General features: G+C 39.8%; 1 protein-coding gene across 1 annotated transcript; it reads right to left on the reverse strand.

Annotated features, from left to right (window-relative positions):
* Positions 1-9377: 9377 nt before the first annotated feature.
* Positions 9378-25046, reverse strand: LOC125879399 (all-trans-retinol 13,14-reductase-like). The gene is made up of 12 exons (XM_049561257.1): positions 24881-25046; positions 19472-19654; positions 19105-19243; positions 18714-18816; positions 17902-18097; positions 17612-17809; positions 17112-17231; positions 14891-15029; positions 14633-14742; positions 11404-11570; positions 10948-11107; positions 9378-10856 (listed from the first exon to the last, which is right to left on the reverse strand). The coding sequence occupies exons 1-12, from the start codon at positions 25044-25046 to the stop codon at positions 10705-10707; spliced, it is 1833 nt and encodes a 610-aa protein (XP_049417214.1). The 3' UTR covers positions 9378-10704.

Raw genomic sequence — 25046 nt, forward strand, 5'->3', positions numbered from 1 at the left:
ATGATATTGAACTGGTAAATGGGGCTGTGGGAGGAGGGTATACAGTTGCCAAAGATATTGCTAAAGCACTACCAACACATCGCCAGTGCGAAGTTCACATCACAAATGACTGTGCCAGCTACAGTCTTCGTAACCCCAGGTAACTCTAATTATAAAATTTATAAAGTTTTGAGGTACTTTCTCCCCCATTTTAAAATGTACCCCAATAAATATGTCTATTTCTGTTTGTAGTGTGCACACAAAGAGTGGACGCTGCCTCATTCCATTCCCACCAACAATTCAACCATCTGCAACCGGGGAGGCTAAGTTCGCCAAGATTCCGAAGCAAGCATGTGGATCTGTTGGCATCTTCACTTTTGATCTCTTCAACAATGCTACCAAACAGTGCACCGAGAAAATAGCTGTAATGTACAAGGTGCCATTTAACCTTAAAGCAAAGTCAAATGCATATGCAGTGGGAGTCTTTGACATCAACACAGAGTGCAATAATGAGCTTTTCTTTGAGATGTCCAAAAAAACAAACACAACGTTTGTCAGAGGCCTGGCAAAAGGCCCCAGTCTCACCCACAAAGGTGATACTGTCACCATTGCAGCCACAATGTCTGACTGCCACACACCCTACATGAAGGTGGAAGTGAGGGAAAACTGAGAAAAACAAGTGTGTTTCTAGAAATTCATCTGCCTTCTTTGCATAGGTTTTGAGGGTGATTTTGTGCTAATAATATGAGCTAATGAAATTTGTTGACTCATGTAGAGTGAGATTGTTTCTGTATTCATACATGTACTGAGTGCTGGTATTGCACTGGAAAGACACTGGACTTTTATATTGGAGAGATGTTAAATGTTGGTTGGAATGAAAATTGGATGAAAAATATTTCAAATGTCTAACGACATTAGAATTTCTTAGGATGTTTTAAAGACCTTGGGTTGTGTTGTCCATCCCGACTAAATGTTGTTATTATATATCAAAATGACTTTGGCATGAGACGCTTGGAAGAGGTTGAATTTTGGTTACTTGACACAACACAAAACCAACAAAATATCACCATAATCTGTCATCAGTATTCTACGTCAAATTGACATTGTTATTAGATGTGTCCTGACATTGAATTTTGGTCATCTGACGTCACGACCAAATGTCAACCAAATATGAGTGTCTGATGATGTTGGTGGCCAGCTGGGTAGTTCAAGTTGTGTATAATGATCTGTTTTCACTTCTGTTGAGGCTAAGAATCATGAACATGGAGCAGAGATATCCGGCTTGCATTACTTTTTTTATTGATTCTTTATTGTTGAAACTGTGTGAAAATTAAATTGTAATTTTAGATATGTTTCAGTAGATTACCAAGAAGACTATCTTAAGTGTTACCTATATAACTTTTGACCTTTAAACACATCAAGAACCCTCTCCCCACTGAAATGAAACAGTCATGTTTGCTTTTTTTTTTTTAAATGGTTAAATCCATTTATCAGTTTAGTCATTAAGATGTTGAATCATTAGTGTAACCTAACTATTCATTAATAAAGATTGTCCAACTTTTCTGCCTTGCTTTCCTTGTTCTTCCTTGATGCCATATTGTCTACAATGGATACATGGGTGTAACAGTGCTGGAGAATTCTGGGATATTGTGGCTGACATGGACTCAATGCATTATCTTTAATATAAGTGACAAAAATATGGTGTGACAGGGTGGCACACAATGATTTAATTAGTCATGATATTATGGTACCTGGTAGCCTAAAACATGCTGGTTTTTAAATTAAAAAAAAAAAGTCCCATTTTAGCTTAATTTTATTAAATTTTATGATACAGCTGAATGCAGTAAGTTCAGTTTCCCATAGAAAGTACAGTGTACTGTGAAAATATTTTGATTAAAAGTCAAACAGTTTATAAAATGCAACATCCTACAACCATTTTTGTTTGTATACACTTATTGTTTTAGCTGCAGCACTCCCATTACAAAAAAGAGAAAATCAACATGCTGCCTGACTAACCTCACAAGTTGTTGGACCAGTCTTTTTTTTTGAGTTTTTACTCTTCCCATCCTCATCATCTCACACCAATCAAAATGACTGTTTCATTAAAGCACATTTGTAGTAATAATGCAATAACATGTGTGATGACTAGCTGCTAATATTTAACAAGCCAAAGACGTACCTTACCTCACCCTACAAAACTCTGATCATTTGAAAATCTGAAACTCTCAGTACATCTGCCTGTGGGTTGATGGTTTTTGCCTGTATCACTCATAAATGAGCAATAGTGTTACGTCTATATTATTAATACTTAATGACAGTATTATGACTGACAAATACTGAAAAGGTCCAGTCTATGAATTCAGTTTTCAGACAATGCAAATCCATTTTTACTTAAAGTCTACGAACATTTAATCAAACATTTCCGTCATGTTATATGTTTCTACATAGCTCTTTGCAGTCATTCCTAACACTGCAGCTGATGTCGTCCTCCTGCAGTTTCATTGCAGCTAATACCTACATATAGTAATAACATGACAGAATCACATCAATTTCTATGAAATAGAATAAATACTCTTTAGAAAAGGACAAGTTAAAAGAAGAAGCTGACTGATGAGGAACAAACAATGCTTAAGTCAAAGTGAAAGATCAGTGACTTACTTTACATGATTACCTGATGTGTTTAAGGAAGTTATTGTGCATGACTAAGATAATATCTTGCCTCTCCTGTTTCTGTCACATGTTGGCAGCAACATGTTCTCATCTCAAGTCATCAAATACCAACGACTTCTCATGCCCCACGCCCCTCTATGTGTGCTACAGATGCTGAAGGCATCTCTATAGCCTACTTTACACTACATGGTTCAAGTGTCCCAATTCCAATTTTTTCCTCTCAAGTGGCACAGATCGGATTCAGGCCTCCTTCATATGTGGGAATATATTGGATATGAATCAGATATCTGCCAATAGGTCTGTAATCTAAACAGACAGATCGGATATTTCCTGGCAATCCATGTCGTACGTCATGAATAATGCGACGACAGGGCATTTTGATGACGTGCCCATGAGCGAGGGACAGGAAGGAAAGCTGAATAAATCGCACGTTAATCAAAAACTATGAACCAAAAAAGCACAGTCTATCCTGATTAAGACAAACTGCTTGATCCCCGTCTCCAGTGTACCAGCAGAGAACCTGCAGAACCGAATCAGCAAAAAAACACACCGGGCTACACAGCCTCTCTACCTGAGCAGCTGAAGCTGCGGCTCGCACCCTCGACACACAGACACACAGATGGTGCTTCTGCATGCCAGCCAAACGTGTGCGCAACTGTGAGAAATAAATATGTGAGGTGTACGCTGCTTTTCTATCTTTTTTTCTTTTTTCCTTTTTTTCTTTCTGTCAGCAACATACACTCCTAACACAGGACAGGTTGTTTTTATTGACTGAGTTGATTATTAAGCCATAGTGATGCGCAGATCGGCTCTGATAGCACCCAAAATGTACCTATCAATTATCCAGCTGCACAGGCATTTCCACCGCTCTGTGTAGGCTAAGTTACCTTTTAAATTATGTGGGGCAGTGCCAGCTTTCCAGGTGATTTAATGTTTAACGATTAACTTCAAATATTTAAAGTTAGTCCTTAAAATTGCTTTCAGTGATGTAAACATTTCCATGCGTGCAGTAATGTCTCTGTAGCAAATACCATGGGACATTTACACAGTGGTCAAGAGTGCTGGACCGGAAGTGGCGACACAAAAACGGAAGCTGGCTGTGTTCTGCTTTGCCTCCGTGTCTCCGTGAAAAATAAGGTGAATAGAACATGTAAACAGCAGTCAGGAAAAATCGGATATAGGCAACAAATCGGAATTGGGCATCAAGACATGGTAGTGTAAAGGCAGCCTATGAGATGCACTTTTTAGTCAGTGATGTCCAAATGAAGCTTCATGAACCATTTTCTTTATTGTCTGAGTCTACTATGACAATCTCTGTTCAACAAAGGGTTGACAGCACTGAATCACCTAGATGCAGCTATTATATGGCAGACTCACAACCATTTCTATGAAATACAGTAGACACCCTGAAGAAAAAGACAAGTTATTTGCATGGAAGGAATTATTTAATAATGACAATGTGAAAAGACAAAGTGGTTACTATGACTCATACATTTCCAGTTCATTTAACACATGACAGTTCAGTCTTCTGACTTCAGCTTGGATTATCTTTACTAGCTCTTTGTTGACTGGAGCATTATATCTAAAAACAGTCAACTAATTTATTTTGAAAAAACAATTTATGTTAGATGAATTTGTCATTTTTCACAATATAGCTTGATTGATTTGAAGGTATCCATTTGAGGAAATCCCTCCACTGGACAATGTCCCAGTTCAGAAGGGAAATGGTTAATATCCACTGGTATCTGGCACCCAGCTTTCATTTATTCATTTTCCATAACTGCTTGTCCTCTTGGGGGTTGCGGGAGGGCTGGAGTCTATCCCAGCTGATGCTAGGCAAGGGGTGGGGTACATCCTGGAGAGGTCTCCAGACTATGGCAGGGCTAACACATAGCAACAGACAACCATTCACACTCACATTCACAACTATGGCCAATTTAGAGTCACCAGTTAACCTGCGTGTCTTTGGATTGTGGAAGGAAACCTGAGCACCCAGAGAACATGCAAAGCAGCCCGTGAGCACTGATAATGATAAAGAAATAACTAGTAACTATTAAATAACTATTAATTCAGTTTTCAGTGGCACAAATTGCACAGTTTGGATCCCTCCTAATGAATCTTTAAAAATTAAACATGATATTGTAACTACATAAGTCATAGAATAGGTCAGTTTATAAATTAAAAGAATAAGCTGACTGATGAGGAACAAATAATGCTTAAGTGAAAATGAAAGTTTAGTGACCTACTTAACATCCACTATAATTACCTATTGTGTCAAAGGAATTTATTGTGCGTGACTGCGATAGTATCTTGCGGAAGGCATCTCTATGAGATGCACCTTTTAGCCAGCAGTGTTGGGGATCGTTACTCAAAAAAGTAATGTATTACACATTACACATTATTTAGGAAAAAGAGTAATCCCTTACTTTACTTGATTACTCCCTGGAGAACGTAATTAGTTACAATACTCATTACATTACTAGTTACTCTGTAAAATTGCCTGGAATTCATTGTCATATAATTTGCCAGTTAAAGATATAGCATTAAACCTTACATATGTGTAACAATCCCAAGGTAGGTGTAGTTTACCTGTTTAAAAAAAGATTTTGATCTTACTTGTTGAAAAAAAAAGCCTTTGCTCTTACGTGGGGTCGATGCGGGCAACTCAGCTTGGCTCTGTGGGTCTCTTGCAACTAGCTTTGTCTTAGCATGTTGTCTCTGCAGATGCTTCATGAGATTGGATGTCGTGTTTGCTGCGGTAGATAGCAGCTTGTGGCCTGGGCAAAGTTTGCACCTCACTGTCACATTCTTGTCCTTCCGTGCAACAAACTCAAAATAATGTGAATATCTCCACCCATCAAAAGTTGTGGTTGTTGCTGACGGCGAGAGGGGAACTGCTGCTGGCGCCTCCATTTTTAAAGGCTGCTCGCACTGACTAGAGTCAATTGGCCAGAGTGGTGACTCTTGCCTGAACCTAACCAATCGCCAGTCGTTATCATTCCTTGTGCCCTACCCGAATCACTCACTGCTTCCCGTCCCTCCCGCCCATCTATTCTAGCGCTCCTTCTTCTTCTTCCTCTTCTGCTGTTGATTGGCGGCTGGCAAACAATGAATTGGTGCATTACCGCCACCAACTGGAATGGAGTGTGGATCAAAATGACTCACCCTCTCACTCCAAGATGTGGAGGCATTTACATTCAGCAGCTGTGTTGTGCGTTATATTGTCCCAATATTTATGTAATGCAAGTAACAACTTAAGTGTTTGATTAGTAACTGTAATGTGATCACTGCATTTAGGGACAAAAAAAAGCCATTTTTGGTAGTAAAGCATAACGAGTTACCCCCAACACTGTTAGCCAGTGATGTCCAAAAGAAGCTTCATGAACCATTTACTTTAGTCAACTAGATGGCAATCTCTGTTCAACAAAGCATTGAAAGCATGCTGAATTGACATTCCTTGTGCCATTTTCTTTAAACTAAGACCAGTAACTACTGGGGTCAACAAATACAATTAATGATTCATGAAGATTTGCTTGGAGATAATTATCTTTAGTGTTTGTATGTGACATATAATTGTCTCCTACATGAAAAACATGACGCATAGTTAACATTGTCAAATGATCACAGTTAGATTTTGGCAACAAAACTACAAAAACCACATCTGTGAGAACATGAATGCTTCTCAGACATCTTCCCCCCAGCAGCTCAGAAGATCTATACAATCAGCACAGTTTGAAGGTGGACACACAAGATTAGTGTCACCAATTCAGTATCTGACCAAATGTCTCCCCTTCTGTTCCTGAGTTATGACACTGCGTAATGGCCAGAAAAGTGTTTTTGCAGAACATTATGATGTCACAGTGAAACTGACCCTTGACCTTTTGGATACATATTATATTATCATCTCATCAATTTATTCTGTTAGACGATTTTGTTTGGTCACAGTGACCTTTGACCACCAAATTTTTATTCCTTTGTCCTTGAGTCCAAGTGGACATTTGTGCCAAATTTGCAGAAATTCCCTCAAGGTGTTCTTGAGATATTGCGTTCACAAGACTGAGACAGATGTAACGTCACACAGCGATCTTGACCTCTGACCACCAAAATATAATTAGGTCATCGTCTAGTCCAGGTGAATGGTTTTTACCAAATTTAAAGATATTCCTTCAAGGCGTTATTGAGATATTGGGTTTACAACAGACAACCCGAAAACATAATGCCTGCAGCCACAGCCCTCGCTGGCACCGAGGCATAAAAACCTTGAAAGAAGTATGGCATGTGATGTTAAATTATTGTGTGAGTGACATTAATTACCTGTCGGATGAACCTTATTTTGGTAATGCTACGTTAAAACAACACAGAATTTCACACGGGACAGGTACACTGGTCTCCCAGGTGAAAGTCTATGTTTGTTTGATCCATCCAACTCCCCTCCCTCTCACCCTGTGGACTCCTCGCTTTTTATACTACATGTGTTGCTTTCAGAATCAAGTACTGCCACACATGTGCGTACATTGGAGTTAGTTTAAAGCCCAGTGCATCTTATGGAGATGCCATGGGGGTGCCTTCATTGTCTGTATCACACACTGAGGAGCATGACAAAGCACTGGTATTTGTTGACCTGGGAATGAGAAGGGGCTGTTGTCTCTCTGTCCCTCCTCTACAGCCATCTTTCTAGTTCCCCAAACCATGGCCATTTTCCATCCATCCACACGATGCCCTCAGACTTTTCCTCCTTTGGGTCAGACCTGAGTCATAAATTGGATGGCTTAAGAATTGACTTGACAAAATAAAGAAGGACTTGTAACTTAACTAGAACTTTATCACAAATGACTTGTGACTTCACTTGGACTTAAGTCTTTTGACTTTATCCTCCACTCCATTACTCCAGCAGCAAACCGCCCAGCTCCCAGGCCGTCTATTCCGGCAGCTGACTGCAGCTCGCCAGCTGGATTGTGGAGGTAACGCCGGTTTTCCCGGAGCTTTGCTTAACTTGTCTATTAGTCACAAGATGCATTACCTGGTTTGTTTTTGTTGGCCAAATATTTTATGTCTCAAACTGACTAATTTTGGGGTACTCCTAAAAAGGTAAACAAGCAACTGTCGCACCATACAGGCTATGGTGTGCATTTTCTTAAACATAATTCAACATTACAACTGTATACAAAAATGTGTCAAAAGCTCCTCTCATGTCAGTGGACTATCTTAAACTTGTGCACTTCAGTACCACTGCTGGAAAAAATCCTAGGGGAAACACTGACCTAAATCTGTTAATTTTAACAATAATCATCTTTATTTCATTTAGCCACAAAACAATGAACATGCAAAAACATACAATAATACTTAAAAGAAAGATTAGTCTTACTGAAAATGTCTTACAAACTTGGGAAGAGAAAGTTATGGACATTTTCCAGTATAAGGTGAGACAGGACAGAGACACACAAAATTCATTCTGTTGTGGTTAATAGCGCTATTTGCTATAGAAGTGCAATGAAAGCACTACTTTTTTTATTATCATATTCAGTCTCACTTGTTTTAACAAAAGTGTTTTAACAAATAATACTAGTAATAGCTACTACCACTCTGTCAGTTTTTTACTCTGTTGTTAAAATGGCATTACATTTAGTGAAGAGCACACCATGACTCAAAACTAAAGGTTTAGAACTTGGGACTTGTTAGCCTTGACTTTGGACTTGACTCGAGACTAGAGGGCCAAGACTTAAGACTGACTTGTGACATGCAAAACAATGACTTGGTCCTACCTCTGCTATCTACACACCTATTCCCACTCAGGGTTGCCATACAAAGTGTTGCCAGAAAATTCAGCAGTATCGTATTTTAAAATGATGAAATTTAATAAAATCTATTGTCGGCCTACATACTGAAACAACCCGGGAAGGGGCCAGGACACTACACTGAATGGCAAAACTATGTGCAACATGTTTGCGTAATAACTGTCATCTGAACAAGACGGCAGCTTTTTGTCGCTTCACAAAGAGCCAATTTCAGCCCATTACACAATCACTCCGTCCATTCTTACCCTTCAAAATAAAAGCCCCAGATCTCCACACTTCATCGAAGGTACTTTATTCCCTCAGGGGCTTTAGGTAAGAGGGCTTGAGCTGCAGGTATAATCAAGGGTGCTGATGTGATTGGATGCTCTCGAAATGCAAATAGTTTCCTTGTGGGTTTATTGTAATGGCAAAATGATCTGTGGTGGCAAAACCACTATTTAATGAACAGTTTAAAGAAAAAGTCTTCACACGTCAGCTGTCTTTCTTGAGTTTTAATTAGCATTCATGAATGGAGACACTCAAACATGCAACCGCATGAACAGTCAGTGAGTGCCTAGTGAGTCCTCTCGCCACTTGGTGTCTCTCACTGCTGTCACAGTAGGGGTTAAATGAGCAACACATATCATTAGGCTAGAAGTTCAGTTTCATCAAAACAAGTAATCTTATACAACACGTTATAGGTTAAAAATGTTTAAATACTCCAATTTTCCATCACAGATCATACATTCAGGCTTTTTTTGGAATTACTAATTGTATTTCATACAGTTAACAAAAATTATCATACAAATACAGTAATTACTTAACATCTGGCAACACTGTTTCCACTGCCCTTATCAGCTCTGCCTGGCCTCTCAACCCACCTCCTCACCTGCATCACCCAATCACCCACCTTCTTCCTATTCCTTCTGATTGAATCCACATATCCTCCTGAGATCCAAACTTTTGTTTGGTATGCATTTTTAATTTCTCCTAGCTATTTAAATAGGGGACGAAAAAAAATCTAAATGTTTATCTTTTTACCATTTTCTACTAATACTATTACTACTATTACTACCGCCCCTTGTCCCCTCCCCCAGCTCATTACACTTTACCTGCTCTCTGGGGGAGATGGGCAAGTTATCCAACATCACCTGAACCCCGAAACATGCTGTATGGTTATCATGTCAAAACGACAAAAGCTCTCTGGTGCCCACTCAACTACCACTACACTACTGAGAGGACACTCCACTACTACTACACTACCGAGAGGAGTATGCAGAGATAAAGAAAAGAAAACCGGTGTTGCAATCGGCAGGAGTGCTAGTTATTGTTATCTCTGAGCTGCCAGTGGCCACAATGAACATGCTCACAGAGGTGACATTGATTTACACTGTGAAGTGAAGCTCTATTCAATAAAAATAAGTATGGGGTGAAGGTAAATTATATCATTGTCATGATGTGTTCAGCGTAATCTTTAAAAGGTAGCTTTTAGCAATGAACTGGAATAAATCCAGCTGTGTGAAGGAGGAATTTGTTGATGTTTTCACAGCACTATAAAACAGATATTAAAGAGGCAATTATGATGTATCATATGTGGTAAAAGGGCATTTTGTTTATTTCTTAAAAAAGTTTTTTCATGTCATAAATGTGTATTATAGAATTTGTAGTCATTAAAAGGTAGTGTAATGTAGGACTGAATGACTATGCCAGGTAGTGCACTGGGCTTTGAATCCACTTTTAAGTGGACCTTGAGTTAATATTACTTTGTTAATCCTTTTATGGTCTGTTGGCTCACTGATAACAGGAGTCAATTAAAACTTTCAAGGTACAAATGTCACCCATTTTTGTTTGTTTGAACATTTAGGAGCAGTGGAACATGGGAGCAAACAATAGTGGTCTGTTCTCACCATTTTATGACCTGCATGTAGACAACAGACACAGCCAAGTATTTCTCACACACTGATTTTGGCTCACAGATAATAGAAAGACATGCAGCCTTGTTTTAGAAATTGCAACAGAATGCATGTCAGGCATCTATTGTTTCCAAAATTTAAGAGGTGTGATGTTGTTAACCATGGTGTTGTCTGCCAATCATTCTCTTAGTTGGGTTTCCATCATGCATACTCAGCTACAAGCCAGACCATAACAGTTTTAATGCTTTCTCTGAATTTGTTCAGGTTACCTTATCACCTGACTTTGGGTCAAATCAATTTTATTCTTTTCCGTGTTTGTTTTTTTATTTTTTAAATCTTGAATCAGTTGCTCCACTACAGCCCTGTCGCTACCAGCTCATCCTATGATTGATGTTTTTGTTTTTCATTCGGGTCTTCAGGGCCAGAAGGTCAATGTAGAGGATCTGATTGAGGACAGCTGAAGCGCAGAGGAGTCCACCGTGCAGCGCCCCAGCCATGCCGTTACAGAATACATCCTGACCTGTGCAGACAAACACAAGCAGAGACATTGAGCAGATGTTTCTGTCTCTGTAGAGTCCAGAACAGATGAGACTGTCTGACGGTTAGGTCACCTGTTAGGTAGAGTCCACTGATCGGTGTCTGTGGTCGTGTCCTTGCAACAGTATCTGGGGTGAAGCGCTCCAAGTTGTGTTCAGCACCATACATCTCACCTCTTGGAGCGCCCAAATAGTGACTGTTAGTTAGAGGAGTGGCAGCATCCACCATCACCACCTGGACGTAAACACATGGTATTTTAAGGCACTTCAACATCTTTGCATTTCAAAACTTTTTGGACACACCAATATTTTTGACTGGAAGCATGCACGTACAGTAAATAGAGGCTTACATTGGAATCAGGGAAGAAAAAACAGAAATACTTGTGTTTGATACCTGTGATAAAATATCCAAATATGACCATATTCCACTGCCTTCAATGAAATGGTGCATACCCTGATGACTGCTGTGGGACAGAGGCAAAAGCCTTGGGAAAATGCTAGTGAGCGAACCTTGAGTTTGGAATATATTACCTTGTCTTTCAGTTGAGGGAAGATTGTTAATGCCCAGTCCAACAGCTCTTGAGCCATGCTGTTTTTCATATCCAGGTAATCCTGCCCCCTCTTGCCAAGCTTTGTACTCTCCCACTCCTCAAACCACTCATAGCGAGCCATGGTGAGCAGCGTCATACAGGACTTACCTGCAGAGAGGTAACAAGGGGTAATAATGAGAGAGTGATACAAAGGTTTGTATTAAAGGGTTACTTTGCCAGTTTTCAACCAGCTTTTTATATATATCATAACAAAGTGGGTAGTATGTGTAAATGAACTGTGGTTAATTTCCCTACGTCTTACCAGTGCCCAGATCTCTTGTCTTGATGGATTTGAGCTGGCTCTGGGGCTTTTACTCAAAATTGAGCATAGCATTAGTTCAGGCAGGACACAATGTCAAGCTCAGTTCACATCCAAGTTACATCAGTTGATCTCAAGCTGCCCAATCAACTGATGGATCAGCTGATTGATGGAAGGGAGTCAGCTGATAGCTCTCTCCGCCTTGGGCTTTCCACATGGGCCTGTGGAGGAGGCTTTCTGCATAGGCCTAGGAAAGGCAGAGAGGCCCCCAGAACAGAACCATACCACCAAATATAATACTGCAAAAGGAAGTTTTCTTTGACTAAAGTGATCTTGACTGAACTACAGATTGCATTTCTGCATTTTCGTATGCCCAGCGCCACCACAGATAAAGAGAGAGGAGTCCGTCTCACTCTGTCTCTCTGAAACTCAATCAAACTGTAAAACTAGGCCCCACTGATCAAATATAAACCAAGATTATGTTACTGCATCACTTATTTTCCCGCATAAAATGTTTTCATAAACATATTTTAGTGAACTTTTTGTTGTAAAATGAGAGTTTGTGAACAGATAGTGAGTGCTATACTGTTCAAATTGCAACACTAAACAGCACTGATCAAATATAAAGCTAGATTCTGTGACTGCTTTACCTACTTCTCACCTAAAACGAGCTCGCATTACATTCCGTTTTCTACCTCTCGGAAAAAAGCAAATGCCACACAGGCTCTGAGTAAACCTTGGTTCCAGTTTTCCCAGTGGCTACTCACAGTATTGCAGTAGAAAAAAAAAACTACAGTCCTAAAAGCATTTCCCCAATAGGCCACTTTTGTGAAAGAGACATCTTTAAAACAGTTGACAGAAGACCTCAAACTGCAAACATGGATAATTATGACTCTTTCTATTGTAAATGTTTGATCTGTGGAGGTGTTCCACTTGTAAAACTTTCCTTGAGTTGAGGGGACCAATTTAAACATCTGTGAGGTCATCATAATGTAAAGACTATGAGCCAAGTGGGAACTTGGGTCAGGGCCAGCGGGAGAAAAACTACTGTGCATATTCAGCGGGCCACGTACTGCCAAAGTATTTGGTGTATGTGCTAGGTGAACAACTCAATTTAAAGTGAACAGGTGGCATCTTGTGGCTCGTTATCTAGTTAGGGCCTGTGTCTACTTGCCGCTTTTTTCTCAGCGTAGCATCTTCTTTCAATTGTGCCCAATGAGGAGAGAGTGTATGTGGTTGCATGCAGCGGCCTAGAGAAAAAAATGCCGTGCCCGACAGCTTTTTTTAGAGCACTCCACCTTTTTTGTGCAGCTGCTCCGAGCGCTTTAGGTTGAAAATCTCAGAGCTTTTCGGAAAGGCGTTGGTGACGTCTCTGCTGCTTCTTGAGCTAGGCTAATGTCTACTAGACAGAGAGGCTCATTTTTGGTAGCAGATTGGACGGCATACACTGGATGTTGCTGTTGAGTGTTGTGCTTTTATCACCGTTCACTTTGTAAGCTTAATGTTGACTGTGTAGTCAGCCCTCCGTAGCGTTGCATTTGCTACCCAGCTAACGTTAGCTGGAAATAGAAATAGAAATAGAAACATACCCATGTGGAGCATGTCACTGAAAAAAAGTGCTGGGAGCATTTTTTTATGAAACGCTTCCAACCGCCCTGCCACCACTTTTCTGCTGAAGAAAAATACCACATGGACACAGACCCTAAATATCATTTTGCATATATGATGCTACAGCCCATTCCTCTGTTTTTACTGATCACGTAGCACCAATATCAAAAGTATTTGTATCATTTTAATATAATAAAAGCCCAGTTTTATGGAAAGATCATCTTTTCAGAAGTGAATTACTTTAACTTTTGATTATCTTGAATGAACTACTAGGTTCTCGAGTCAAATAGTTGATTGTGGGTAAACTTCTTACATCGTACATTAACACACTGCCTCAGGCAGAGGAGAAGAACACTTACTGCTCTACTTTTTGAGCTGTATAATTCTGCCTCAAAGAAGAATAAACTGCTGGGTGGTGTTTGGTTAGATTTAATCTTCCAACAGCACCTGTACCAAAACAACCAATGTAGCCCATTTCATGTTTTTGGTGCAATGCCACCTTCAGTCAGAACACAGAGAAAGATTGTAAATCTGCTGCTGTAGATTCCTTGTTGTGCCTTTCCTTTTACTGATCTTGTTTTTCTTATTTTCGTTTCTGGAGACGAAAATAAGACCTGCAAATCAGTCATAACAGATCACTGCAAAAGGGAAAACCATCTTATGGACTGGGACAAGGCCAGAGTCATACACACCGAGGACAACGAGGGGGCATAAATGCTCTCCCACATGTGGAGCAGCATCCTGGAGAGGCAGCAGATGGACAGCAGGTCCTTAATATCAGCTGATTGACAGATCAGCTGATAAAGACGTGTTACAACCACCACCAAGTGTCACTTCTGAGGAAGGCCGAAGTTTCCGCTGAAACATGTCAAGGTATGTAATATCCTAACATGTCTGAGATAAAAGAACAACTAAAGTCATTATCAGAAACTAAAGACATAATGGACATCATTGAACTATGTTTTGCAAGGTCACAGTGACCTTTTTACCTTTTACCTCCAACCATTGAATTCTAATCAGTTTATTCTTCAGTCCGAGTGGACGTTTGCGTCAAAATTGAAGAAATACCCTAAACGTGTTTTTGAGATATTATGTCCACAAGAATGGGACTGATGTAGGGATGGACCATTGTAATGTCAACCCGAAAACATTCATGATCCATTGTTTGATTCATATGATTGCATATCTGCAGAGAAAGAGTACAGAAGCAAGGATAGACATCGCAGAACTCACTGAGCTGGAAGGCGGTTTCGGATTTATGTGTCCTGTACATTTGTGCACATATGAATTGACTGTGTGTTACCTGGTTGTCTCATGTTGGCTGTAGGATCTTTAGCGGATGGGAATGTGATGAACATCATGGGGATGTTTCCCAATACCTGGTCTCTGCTCAGAGAAGAGTAACGCTCCATACTTCACACACAGTTGTGGGCACACAAACACATACACACACAGGACATACAGACAGGAATGTGTTAAAAAACATGAGCTGTGTCATTCAACTAAAAATATCAACAAAATAGTATTCGATCTTTTCATACAGTAAATGCAGAAAACCTACAGTGAGTCCAAGTCATTGTCTTTATACATCCAGAAGTTGGTGGAAACAATGCCAAGCTCCTCTTTGGTTCCATCCAGACCAACAAAGACCAAGAAGGAACCCATGCCATGACGCACCAAACTCAACAATGACTTGATCTCTACACACATACAGACACACACAATACAGAAAATACTTTTTGAGAAAAACAGGGTATATACAGATATCAGACACTTGAATGTAATGCTTTTTGAGACCTTTGCAAGATCATTTTTAACCAAATTTCAGACTGATTTTTGGACAAATCATCTTTTTGTTTTTCAAGTACTGCAGGTAACTTTTTTTTAACGTGAACACATGCTACTTTTGCTTTTAAGTGATCATAACAGTGAATACAGACCAACCCTGCTCTGCAGAATCCATTGAAGGGAAACAGGGAAACGTTGCCAATATTCAACCAGCTGTGTGTCATCAAATTAAACACTGTTCACACACAGCTGGTTGAATATTGTCAAAGTTTCCCTTTAGTTTCTGTCATTGTTTTTATTTTTTTTTCTGTGTTGATGTGATGGTTCACTTTTGCACTGTGATCTATATGTTAAGCTTTAGCTTGTAACTATCGTTATCTTTTTAAATTGTTTTTGCTGCTGTCAGTTTGACATCCTGAATATATCCTTTAGCAGTGCAGTGTAGTTCATTACAGTGTGAGCTCCGACACATGGGGGCCAGGCTTAGCAAAGGGTTAATTAAGACATCAGAATTTAAAATAGAACACTATTTAACTATTAAGGCCTGATATTTATACAATTGAATTTAAGAGCCTGCAGACACTCTGAACAAGACGTCAAATGAGAAAAAAGTGCTAAATGTACTGTTTAGTGCAGGGATGTCAAACATACAGCTCCTGGGCCAGAACCGACCCATCTGGACATCAGTCTGGACCACTGGATGACTTTGCACATATTAATGCACTTGTGAATGCTAAAGCCGGATTTATTCTGTGTCATATCAATGCCATACCTACAGCATAGGCTCTGCGTTGATGCCGTCACCGTAGCCTGAATTGCACATTCCCAGAAATGTAACTACACGTTGCAGTGATGCAAACCTCCTGGCTATTTTTGTAAGCTGCAACCATTTCCCTCAGTGGAAACAAAACTTTTATGATATTATTATTATTTATAAATACTTTTATTTCACATATAAGATATAATAAATTGTGAAGACAATAAAGCCTCCAAAAAATAGTATTTCAAGTCTTGTATGTGATTTATCCTGGCTTCATATGAGTAGAGTGTTGTTAGTGTGTTTAGTATAAGACAGTTGTTTTGTTGGTGAACCTGCTGAGTTGTAATGGAGCCAAATTTTGTAACATTACCTTTGTTAAATGTTGCTGCTGTTCCTGGCTTCATATGAGTAGAGGAAATCCCTGCTAGCTGATAAGCTAAATTATACAATGTAACATGCTATAGGCTTGTGCTAATAACATTAGCATGTTGTATTTGACTGGAAAATGTGTCCAGCAAAAGACAAGTGTTTTGTCTGTGAATGCTGTGAGTTGTAGTGAAGCTGATTTTATGTACTTGTGTCTGAAATTGTTGCTATTAAGCCATGTTAAATGTGTGTTTAATGTGTGTTTTGAATCAACTAAAGCACCCTAGAAATACCACCACCAACTAGTGTTTTGGAGGTGTAACTGCAGAGTGCCACAGACACACCACCGCACTAGTATAAATGCTCATGATAATGTAGGCCACATACGTAGGCTCTGCATAAAGCTGATGCACAAGTATAAATCCGCATTAAGAGGTTCCAGGAGCAAGTTAAACAGTTAGTAACCTACTTCATGTAAAATGCTGCTTCAGAGGCTTTTTACCCTGATCATAACATAGCTCTGAAAAAACTATTACAAAGCACTTACTGTTGTGATACTGAACATTGTGCAAAATACGATCAATCAGCAGCTTCAGTGCAAATTAATCTGTATCAGACTTCTATCTTTAAACCATATTGCTAAGGCACTGCCTTAGTGAGTAGAGGACTGACTGAATGTGGAAAACCTGAGACATATTGTTCAAATAGGACTTTTTTTTCTTGCAACATCTCAGACCGTTCATCATGTGTTGTGTAAATAGATCACAGTTTCCAGAATGTTCTTCATTATACCAGAAGAAAGGGAAACATATGGACGTGCTGTATATGGCCCATGAACTAAAATGAGTTTGACACCATACTGTGTTACCTGGTTTGTCCTGTATGGGCTTAGGCAGAAACTTCTGGAAGGTGTTGAAGATTCCAGCATTGGAAATCACAACAGGGGCATGGACCTCAATCTCTTCTTGTCCTTTAAGCACCGTCACACCTGAATTGCACACACAGTGTTAAACCCAAGGAAAATCCAATATTGCATGTTGTGGCCTTCAGTGGCTGGTACAGCCATATGGCTTAGTGGTAACTGACTTAACAGCAAATTAACAAATCAATCTTTTTACTAGTTCAACTCATTCAGTGACATGGGTCATTTTCTAGAGACCTGGAAGATATGAAACTGACTTGCAATTTGCTAATGACAGCTTCTGACCATGACCCTAAAAAGACTTAACAGCTCTGCTTGATAAGCAAGTATAAGAACTGGAGAGTGTCTTACTACAGACCTTCATAAACAGAGCCAGCTGTGCACATTATCATGGAAATGTCCACTGCATCACAGAATCTGTCTCACGCCCCCCAGCCCTTTCTCACCATAGGCCTTCCCTTGTTGGTTGATCAGGATCTGTTGCACAGGAGCTCTCACCAGCACAGCACCGCCTGCCTGCTGAATAACAGGGATGATATGAAATGCAAACTCGCTGGCGCCCCCTCGTGGGTAGTACGCACCACGCTTGTAGTGGTGAAGAAGGAGAGCATTGATGAGAAAGCTAGACTCTTTAGGAGGGACACCTAAAATGACACAAAACAGAGCACTGAAGAGGATGTAAAGAATGTGTGTTATCTGTGATGCATGTGAGTCTGTATATGTGTATATTTACTACCGTAGAACAGGTAGGCAGACAGTGCCTGCAGGTCCTTGTTCTTTGTGAGGCGGGACATTACTTCTGAATGGTTGGTGGATGCCAAGCGGAACACTGAAGATATACGATCTAAAAGGCCAGTTCGAACCAGGAAATTGACCAGCCAATAAGGTATGATCTTCAAGGTGGCAATAAGGGGCGTCCGTCGTGACGATAGCTGCATAAGGAAGACACACAAGCAAAATTATGAGAATTATCAGAAACAATACACTGTACATATAAAGCTCCTTTAATATGATAGCCCTACATTTGGGGGGGGGGGGGGGGGGAACATGCCCCCCTCAATATTTAGAACATGTGCATTTGTTCCCCCCAGTAAAACTTTTATTTTGACAAAATTTAAGACATTACTACCATAAATAAAGTGCTGCAGGAATGATTCCTAAATAAATTGGCATTTTTGTGACTGTGACATGCGACTGTGGTATAGTTTGCTTGTGGTGGTCAATGGTTAGCTTTTTACTTCTGGCGATTCCATATTCGCTTCAAAATTCATGAAAGTGGTGTTCATTTGTGAAGATTATCTTGCTGAACAAAATGTGTAGTATCATTAACTTCCGTTTGCCACAGAGCTTATGTTCTGCAATAACACAAAGTCAAGTTTCAGCCTTGTCACACACCAGATGTTCATCTGGTCAAAGAAAAGTTTGTCAACGATTTAACTTGTACACAACCTTGTTTGTTAATGAAACTCTTCTTACTTCCTCCTTTCATGCCCATTTTGCCCGTCTCATCTATCATTCCATTGTGATCATACCTCCCTCCCTCCCTACCTTCATCAATCTCATGAACTCATCGATGGCCTCCTCCTCTCCTGGGAACTGCTTCTTCAAACTTTCTGCCATCTCAGTCTTCCCTGCATGGATATGGTACTCCCTGAGAATTAAGAGTAAGGCAAGGTGCATCAGAGATAGTTTGAAATGTTCAAATCAGTTCAAAGCCAGGCAGGATTCATAATCCTCTGTAGATAATTTCAAAAGTGCAGAAATACAAAAGCATTTAAATATGGATGAGTTAGGATTCTTGAGAATCACTTGTAGGAGACATTTCATGTTGTGGTCAGGTTTTGTTTGTCTGCAGTGAAGACTAAAGAAACCCATTAAAAGAAACACAGTTAATAACTTAACAGTACTATAATTAATACAATGTGATTATGTGCCTTACTTGCGCTGGTCGTTCTGACCCAGGATCAGCGTGTCAAAGTGCTGCTCCAGTTTTGTGAACTGCAACTGTCCCTCTGTGATCTGATCCAGAGCAATCCTCAGCATGCTGTTTTCATGAAGCTGGCCCAGGTAATGGATACCTGGTGGTGGCAGAGGTGCGGATAAATCAACTTAAATCATGTAATACTGTAATACTTTACAATTACAATGTAAAAACATGACGCAACTTTGTCCCAAACTGTGCAGATGTAGGAATAATTCTTACAACTACTTTTTTTTTTTTTTTTTTAGAATAGATAGACTACACAGTAACTGCAGGGAAAGAACATCTATGTGTGCAGGTGTGTGCGTATACTTTGCATCCTTACCCACATCAAACTCAAATCCCTTATTCTGAAAGGTGTGCGTGCAGCCTCCAGCATGATCATGTTGCTCCAGAACTAAAACCTTCTTCCCCGCTTTGGACAGAAGAGCTGCTGCTGTCAACCCCCCCACACCACTGCCAATCACCACCGCATCCAGAGCAGGAGGAACACGGTCTACACGGAACCCTGCAGGAGAGCATACACTGCATTTAAAAATCAGTTTAGAGAAAGGTTTTGTGTCTGGTCTCAAGAACCCTTGACATCTTTCACATAGAGGGTTTTTTTTGTGTGCGTCTGAGAGAGAGAGAGAGAGAGAGAGAGAGAGAGAGAGAGAGAGATGGGAGAGAGAGAGGATGACATGCAGCAAAGAACCTGGGCCGCAGTTGAACCCAGGTACCAGCTTTGCTGCCTCTTTCTCTAATGATAGACACTGATAAACTGGAAATATTTAAGTCTGTGTAGTAACAGCAATTACATAGTATGATAAGAGACCATGTGGTGTGTGCATGAGTGAAGGTCCATTTTGTCCACTAAACATATTGCTCATACCCACTGGTTCGTACCAAAGTGCTTATTGAGAGTGCCTGCTGTGCAACAGCAACACCACTATATATAATCTGTTGTGTATATTCTTATACATAATATATAATACGATTGTTCTTATTCTTAATCTTCCTCCTGATATTTCCACATGCTATCCGTCCTGCATCATTTGCAAAAAATACATAAAAACGTGCATTGAGCGAGTTATCCTGAATGTGCTATGACTTTTCATAGTCTATAGTCATGACTATAGTCATGTAGTATGTAGTACATGGCATATGCAGTACTTGTAGTGGGCAGTACATATCAATGCCTCATATCGAGGCATTGCTTCACACTTGGCATCGGTAGCAGGCACCCAAAATTTCTTGTGAAATTTTCTAGTTTACTTTATCAAACTCAATTCAATTTTTTTTATAAAGCACATTTAAAACAACCAGACCAAAGCGTTGTATCATAAAATAAGATAAATGAAATAACGCCACATGGTAACAGCCAAAAGCAAAAGAGATAACAAACAACACCATATCATCAGCATGCACAAATAAATGATAAAAGAAAATTAAGCACAGAAGAGTGAAACATAAAAACCTAAAATCTTAAGGATATTCAAAGGCGTTAGAACAGTGAAACCACTAAAATTCAGTGTAGTTCAAAATAAACTGTGTTTTATACAATCTTCACACGTTTGCTAGTCACTTGTGGTCCATTCAAAATAGATCCGTGACCCAACTTTGTACTGCGATCAATCATTTGGAAACCACTGCCTAAGAAAACATGGGCCTTAAGCTTAGCTGTAAATGTTTCTACAGAGGGGGAACATTTAATTGAAAATAATAAACTGTTCCAAAGCTTTGAGGCGGCTGCAGTGAATGCATTATCACATTTACCCCTTAGCCTGGTCGTGGGAAGCCATGAGCAGCTGGTCTGAGGATCTGAGAAATCTGGCATTGGAAAGGGGGCAGAGGGGTGCCAGGCCATGCCAAGCTTTAAAAATAAATAATAGGATGTTAAACTCAGTCTTATACTTGACCAGTAACCAAGTCAGGGCCACCGGTGCAGGTATGAAGCAGTCTCTTTTCTGGGTAGCAGTTAGTAGCCTAGCAGCAGCAATTATCACCAACTGCAAGCGAGGATGACTGGCTTGTTCCCACATGCAGAGCACTACAGTAATCCAGATGAGAGTAAATTAAGGCATTTGTGACAGTCTGCAGGTCATCAAGTGAGAGGACTGGTTTAAGTTCGGCAATAATTCTTAGCTGGACAAAGCAACGTTTCACAACAGTGTTAATTTGTCTGTCAAATTTTAAAGCTGGATCAAAGATGACATCAAGGTTTCTGGCATGGGCATTAATGTTAGGTGCCAGGGGCCTTAAGTGGTTAGCTATACCCCGGATAGAGTCCCAGGAACAGAACATCACCACTTCTGTTTTCACTATTATTTAATAGAGGACTATTTTATGCCATCCAAGATTTCACATCCTGGAGGCAGTGGAGGAGGGGCCTAACTGCCATTACGGTTATCAGCAGAATCTAATGTGAGGTAAAGCTGAGTGTCTAGCATTGGGAGTAGAAAGCAGGTAATTGAGGTTTGGGAACAGTATGAAACATGGTGGAAAACCTGATGCACATGTGATCTGAGATCCCCATATATAGGCTAAATAGTCAGACCAAGTTTAAAAACCAAATCTAATGTGTGGCCAAAGTTATGGGTTGGGCTGGAAACAAGCTTCACAAAGTTAAAAGAGTCTATAAAACCAGGAAAATTCAGTGGCTTTGACATTTGAGGTCAACATGAAAATTTAAATCACCAGAGATTAATTTTTTGTCATGGTTCACAACAACTCAGACTAGACTTGAACCACCAGTTCAGAGAGAGATAAAACCATTTAGAATTACAGAGTTACTCGAGAGAGACCTCACAATTGGGAGAGCCAGATTACACAGGGTGGCAGGTATGGACGAAGCAGGGGCATAAGAGAGGCTGTTTTGTTTACAGCTTGGAAACTGCCTTGTGAATGGGAAAACCTGACTGTCACAATGGTCTGAATGGAAAGACCAGCACCTGGGGGGGTTGATGCCAGGTGAGGCCAGTAGGGGGAGTTCTCGTGGGTTTAACACTGTGATCAAAGAGCATGGATACCAAGAGGCGAAGCTCCGTTGAATTTCTGCCAACAGCCACTAGGGGCGCTAACGCCATTTTGGACTGTTGAGCTTGGACTGTTGCGCCCAGACAACATGCAAGATGTCAAGGAGAGAGGAGAAAAAAGGTACAAGAAAACAGTGTAGGCAGAGACAGAGGTGTACATTTTAAAGTGTTTTAATATCAATTTAATATGCCAGTTTTTGTGGGAAGATATATGTATATATAGGCCTATATATGGCCTCTTGGACATTTCTATCAGAACTGATTACAGCTTTAGCATTAAAAGATATCATATTAAAATAGCTTATATATTATTATTATTATTACTGTCCCCTTACTGTACAAACTGTAAATAAATCTTTATTCCTGACTATGTGACGTCGCCATTAATGTGTTTCTAGTTAAAATATTGATTTGATTTTTTTTATTATTTATTTATTTTTTTGGTAGATTGGCTTATGGGGTGATTTCGAAGGAGTAATTAAGTTAATCTTCTCATAAGTGGGTGTAATATGTAGAAATGCCATCTCGGCCGTTTTTCCTCGTTTTATTTTTGTTAAAAGTCTATATTTTGCTTTACAAAAACGTAGAAAAATCAGCTGTGACATAGCTATCACGAGGTGAGTAGCATTGTAAGCATAATTAATAGCGATATACTTGAGTTTGTCTGTGTGTTTTTATATGCAAGCGGGTCTGCTGACGGTCCAAAATGGCGGCGGTAGGACGAAACCATGGGGGAATTTGTTGCTATGGGGCGTTCTATTGAGCTTCGCCTCTTGGTATCCATGCTCTTTGCTGTGATGTGGCACCACAAAGGGAGATGGAGTGTGATGGAGTGTGTGTGTGTGTGTGTGTGTGTGTGTGTGTGTGTGTGTAATGTGGAGAGGATACAGTAAGTCACACAGGTGACAGCGTGCTGCAAAATTAGCCACAAGCATGCTACTGGCTTTATTACTGTGGATGTGAAGAGAGCATAATCAATGTTGTGGGCTTACAGAATTTTGTGATAAATTAAAATGAAAAACTGGACATAGAAAAGGCTGTTAACCTAAAAATGAGGAGAGAAAAAAAGATTCTACAGACTGTAGATAAAGATTATATCAGTATTAACTTTATTATGTAAAGTTCACATACCATCATTTGGCTATACCATAACATTATCAGAACACAATCTGTAATGAAACATATTGGCATTTCATTACTTGGATTTCATCTATCTTAAAAGACAGGGTCTCAACTGGTTTCTTAGGAAGGCAGGAGCTTGCGGTCTGTGGCTTGTATTAAACCCATAGAGTGCAAGCTGACTCAAGATGTGATGTAGTTTATAAATTTATTCTGAAAGGATAAATGGAAAACGATCTGACAGTTGGCTGGTCTTTCCTGGCTTTACAGTAATAAGATGTTACCTGGCAGTTCTTCGTTCAACAAAGGCATGCAAGAAAAACAATGTTTTCTTCACAAATTTAATATAACATGGGGTGAGTAACTGATATACAAATGGTCATTAAGGGGGTGAAGTGTTCCTTTAAAATCCAACTCCAGTCCAGTGACAAACCTTGCACAGATACAAGTCATTATACTCAAGGTCAAACATTTTTGAGGACAAAAGCATATGAAAATCACATTTTTGAATAAAGGGGGGCTTTAACTAATGCGTGCTCACAAGTTATATTGTCAAAATAAAAAAAAAGAATAAAAGCTTAAATCCCTGGGGAACTGCTATATATACTGCATAAATGATGGTCGTTAACACTCATTCAGAGGGGAAAAAGGAAAACCAGGGGCATTAGAAAACTACATGCATGAATTGTGAATCTAATGGCATGGATTACAAAACCACAGAGATTTACACACTGAGGTTTTTTTTTACCATGTGACCCCAGACATTCATTCACCACTGACACAGGCCTCAATAAGATGACAAAGCAAAACCATAAAAACTAGTATATGTAACTTACAAACAGTAGTGCCTCCAGAAATTTTTCATTGGGGTGGCCAGATGGGGCCACTGAAAATCTTGAGGTGGCCCAACAAAACCCAAAGCCATAACTAAATACAGGAATTCTGTTAAAGTATAGGCTGATTGAAAACAATGTCAATATGGTGAGTTAAGGAATCACACACTGATGTACTTTGGTTTCTTATTTTACAGTTAATATTACTAATTATCTGATGTACAAAGACTAATACCATACAGCTGACATTTTGAGTTCCACAGCAATCCTGTTTTAATGTGTTATGTATCTGTGCATGTAAGGCAATTGTTCTTCAAATAGGATGGTTGTCCTTTTTCTTGAAAGACAAACATACTGCATTTATTTGATTGTAAGGAACAAAAGATTTACCTAGAACAGGGCTTCTCAAGTTTAGGGGAGACTTGTGGGTACACATAGAACCCATTGTCATTTAGATATCTTGAGGTGAGAATTCAAAGGACTCCTTTGAAAATGGCCATGCAAGTTGTTCGCTAGCCAAAATTTAGCCTTTGGAATGTGAATCAGCCCCCTTCCCGACAAGCTACATTTGACCTCTCTGTTCCCTGTTTCACAAACTTCCAAAAGATTTCTTTCTCACCAACCATTCCAACAACCTCTAAAAGACTGTATGTTATGTGTAATTAAAATGCGGTTGTCAACCTTCTATTGAATATTTAGTGGGATGTTGAAGGATAGTAGTGTCTTCCAATTATCAATATTCAAGATTTTGCATCAGAAACAACCTACCTTTCTTCAGCCTGTCATCCCTCTGCCTGCTGTCGGTGACCAAAGGTCCTGGTGGCCTCAGGCACTTCTCGCTGAACACCTTGTAGCGTTGCCCGATGACCAGGAAGAAGATGACGACCACCAGCAGCAGCACGCAGCTCAAAATACCAAGCAGCCACCACCACAT

Source organism: Epinephelus fuscoguttatus, linkage group LG19, assembly GCF_011397635.1.
Source record: "Epinephelus fuscoguttatus linkage group LG19, E.fuscoguttatus.final_Chr_v1".
Lineage (NCBI taxonomy): Eukaryota > Metazoa > Chordata > Actinopteri > Perciformes > Serranidae > Epinephelus > Epinephelus fuscoguttatus.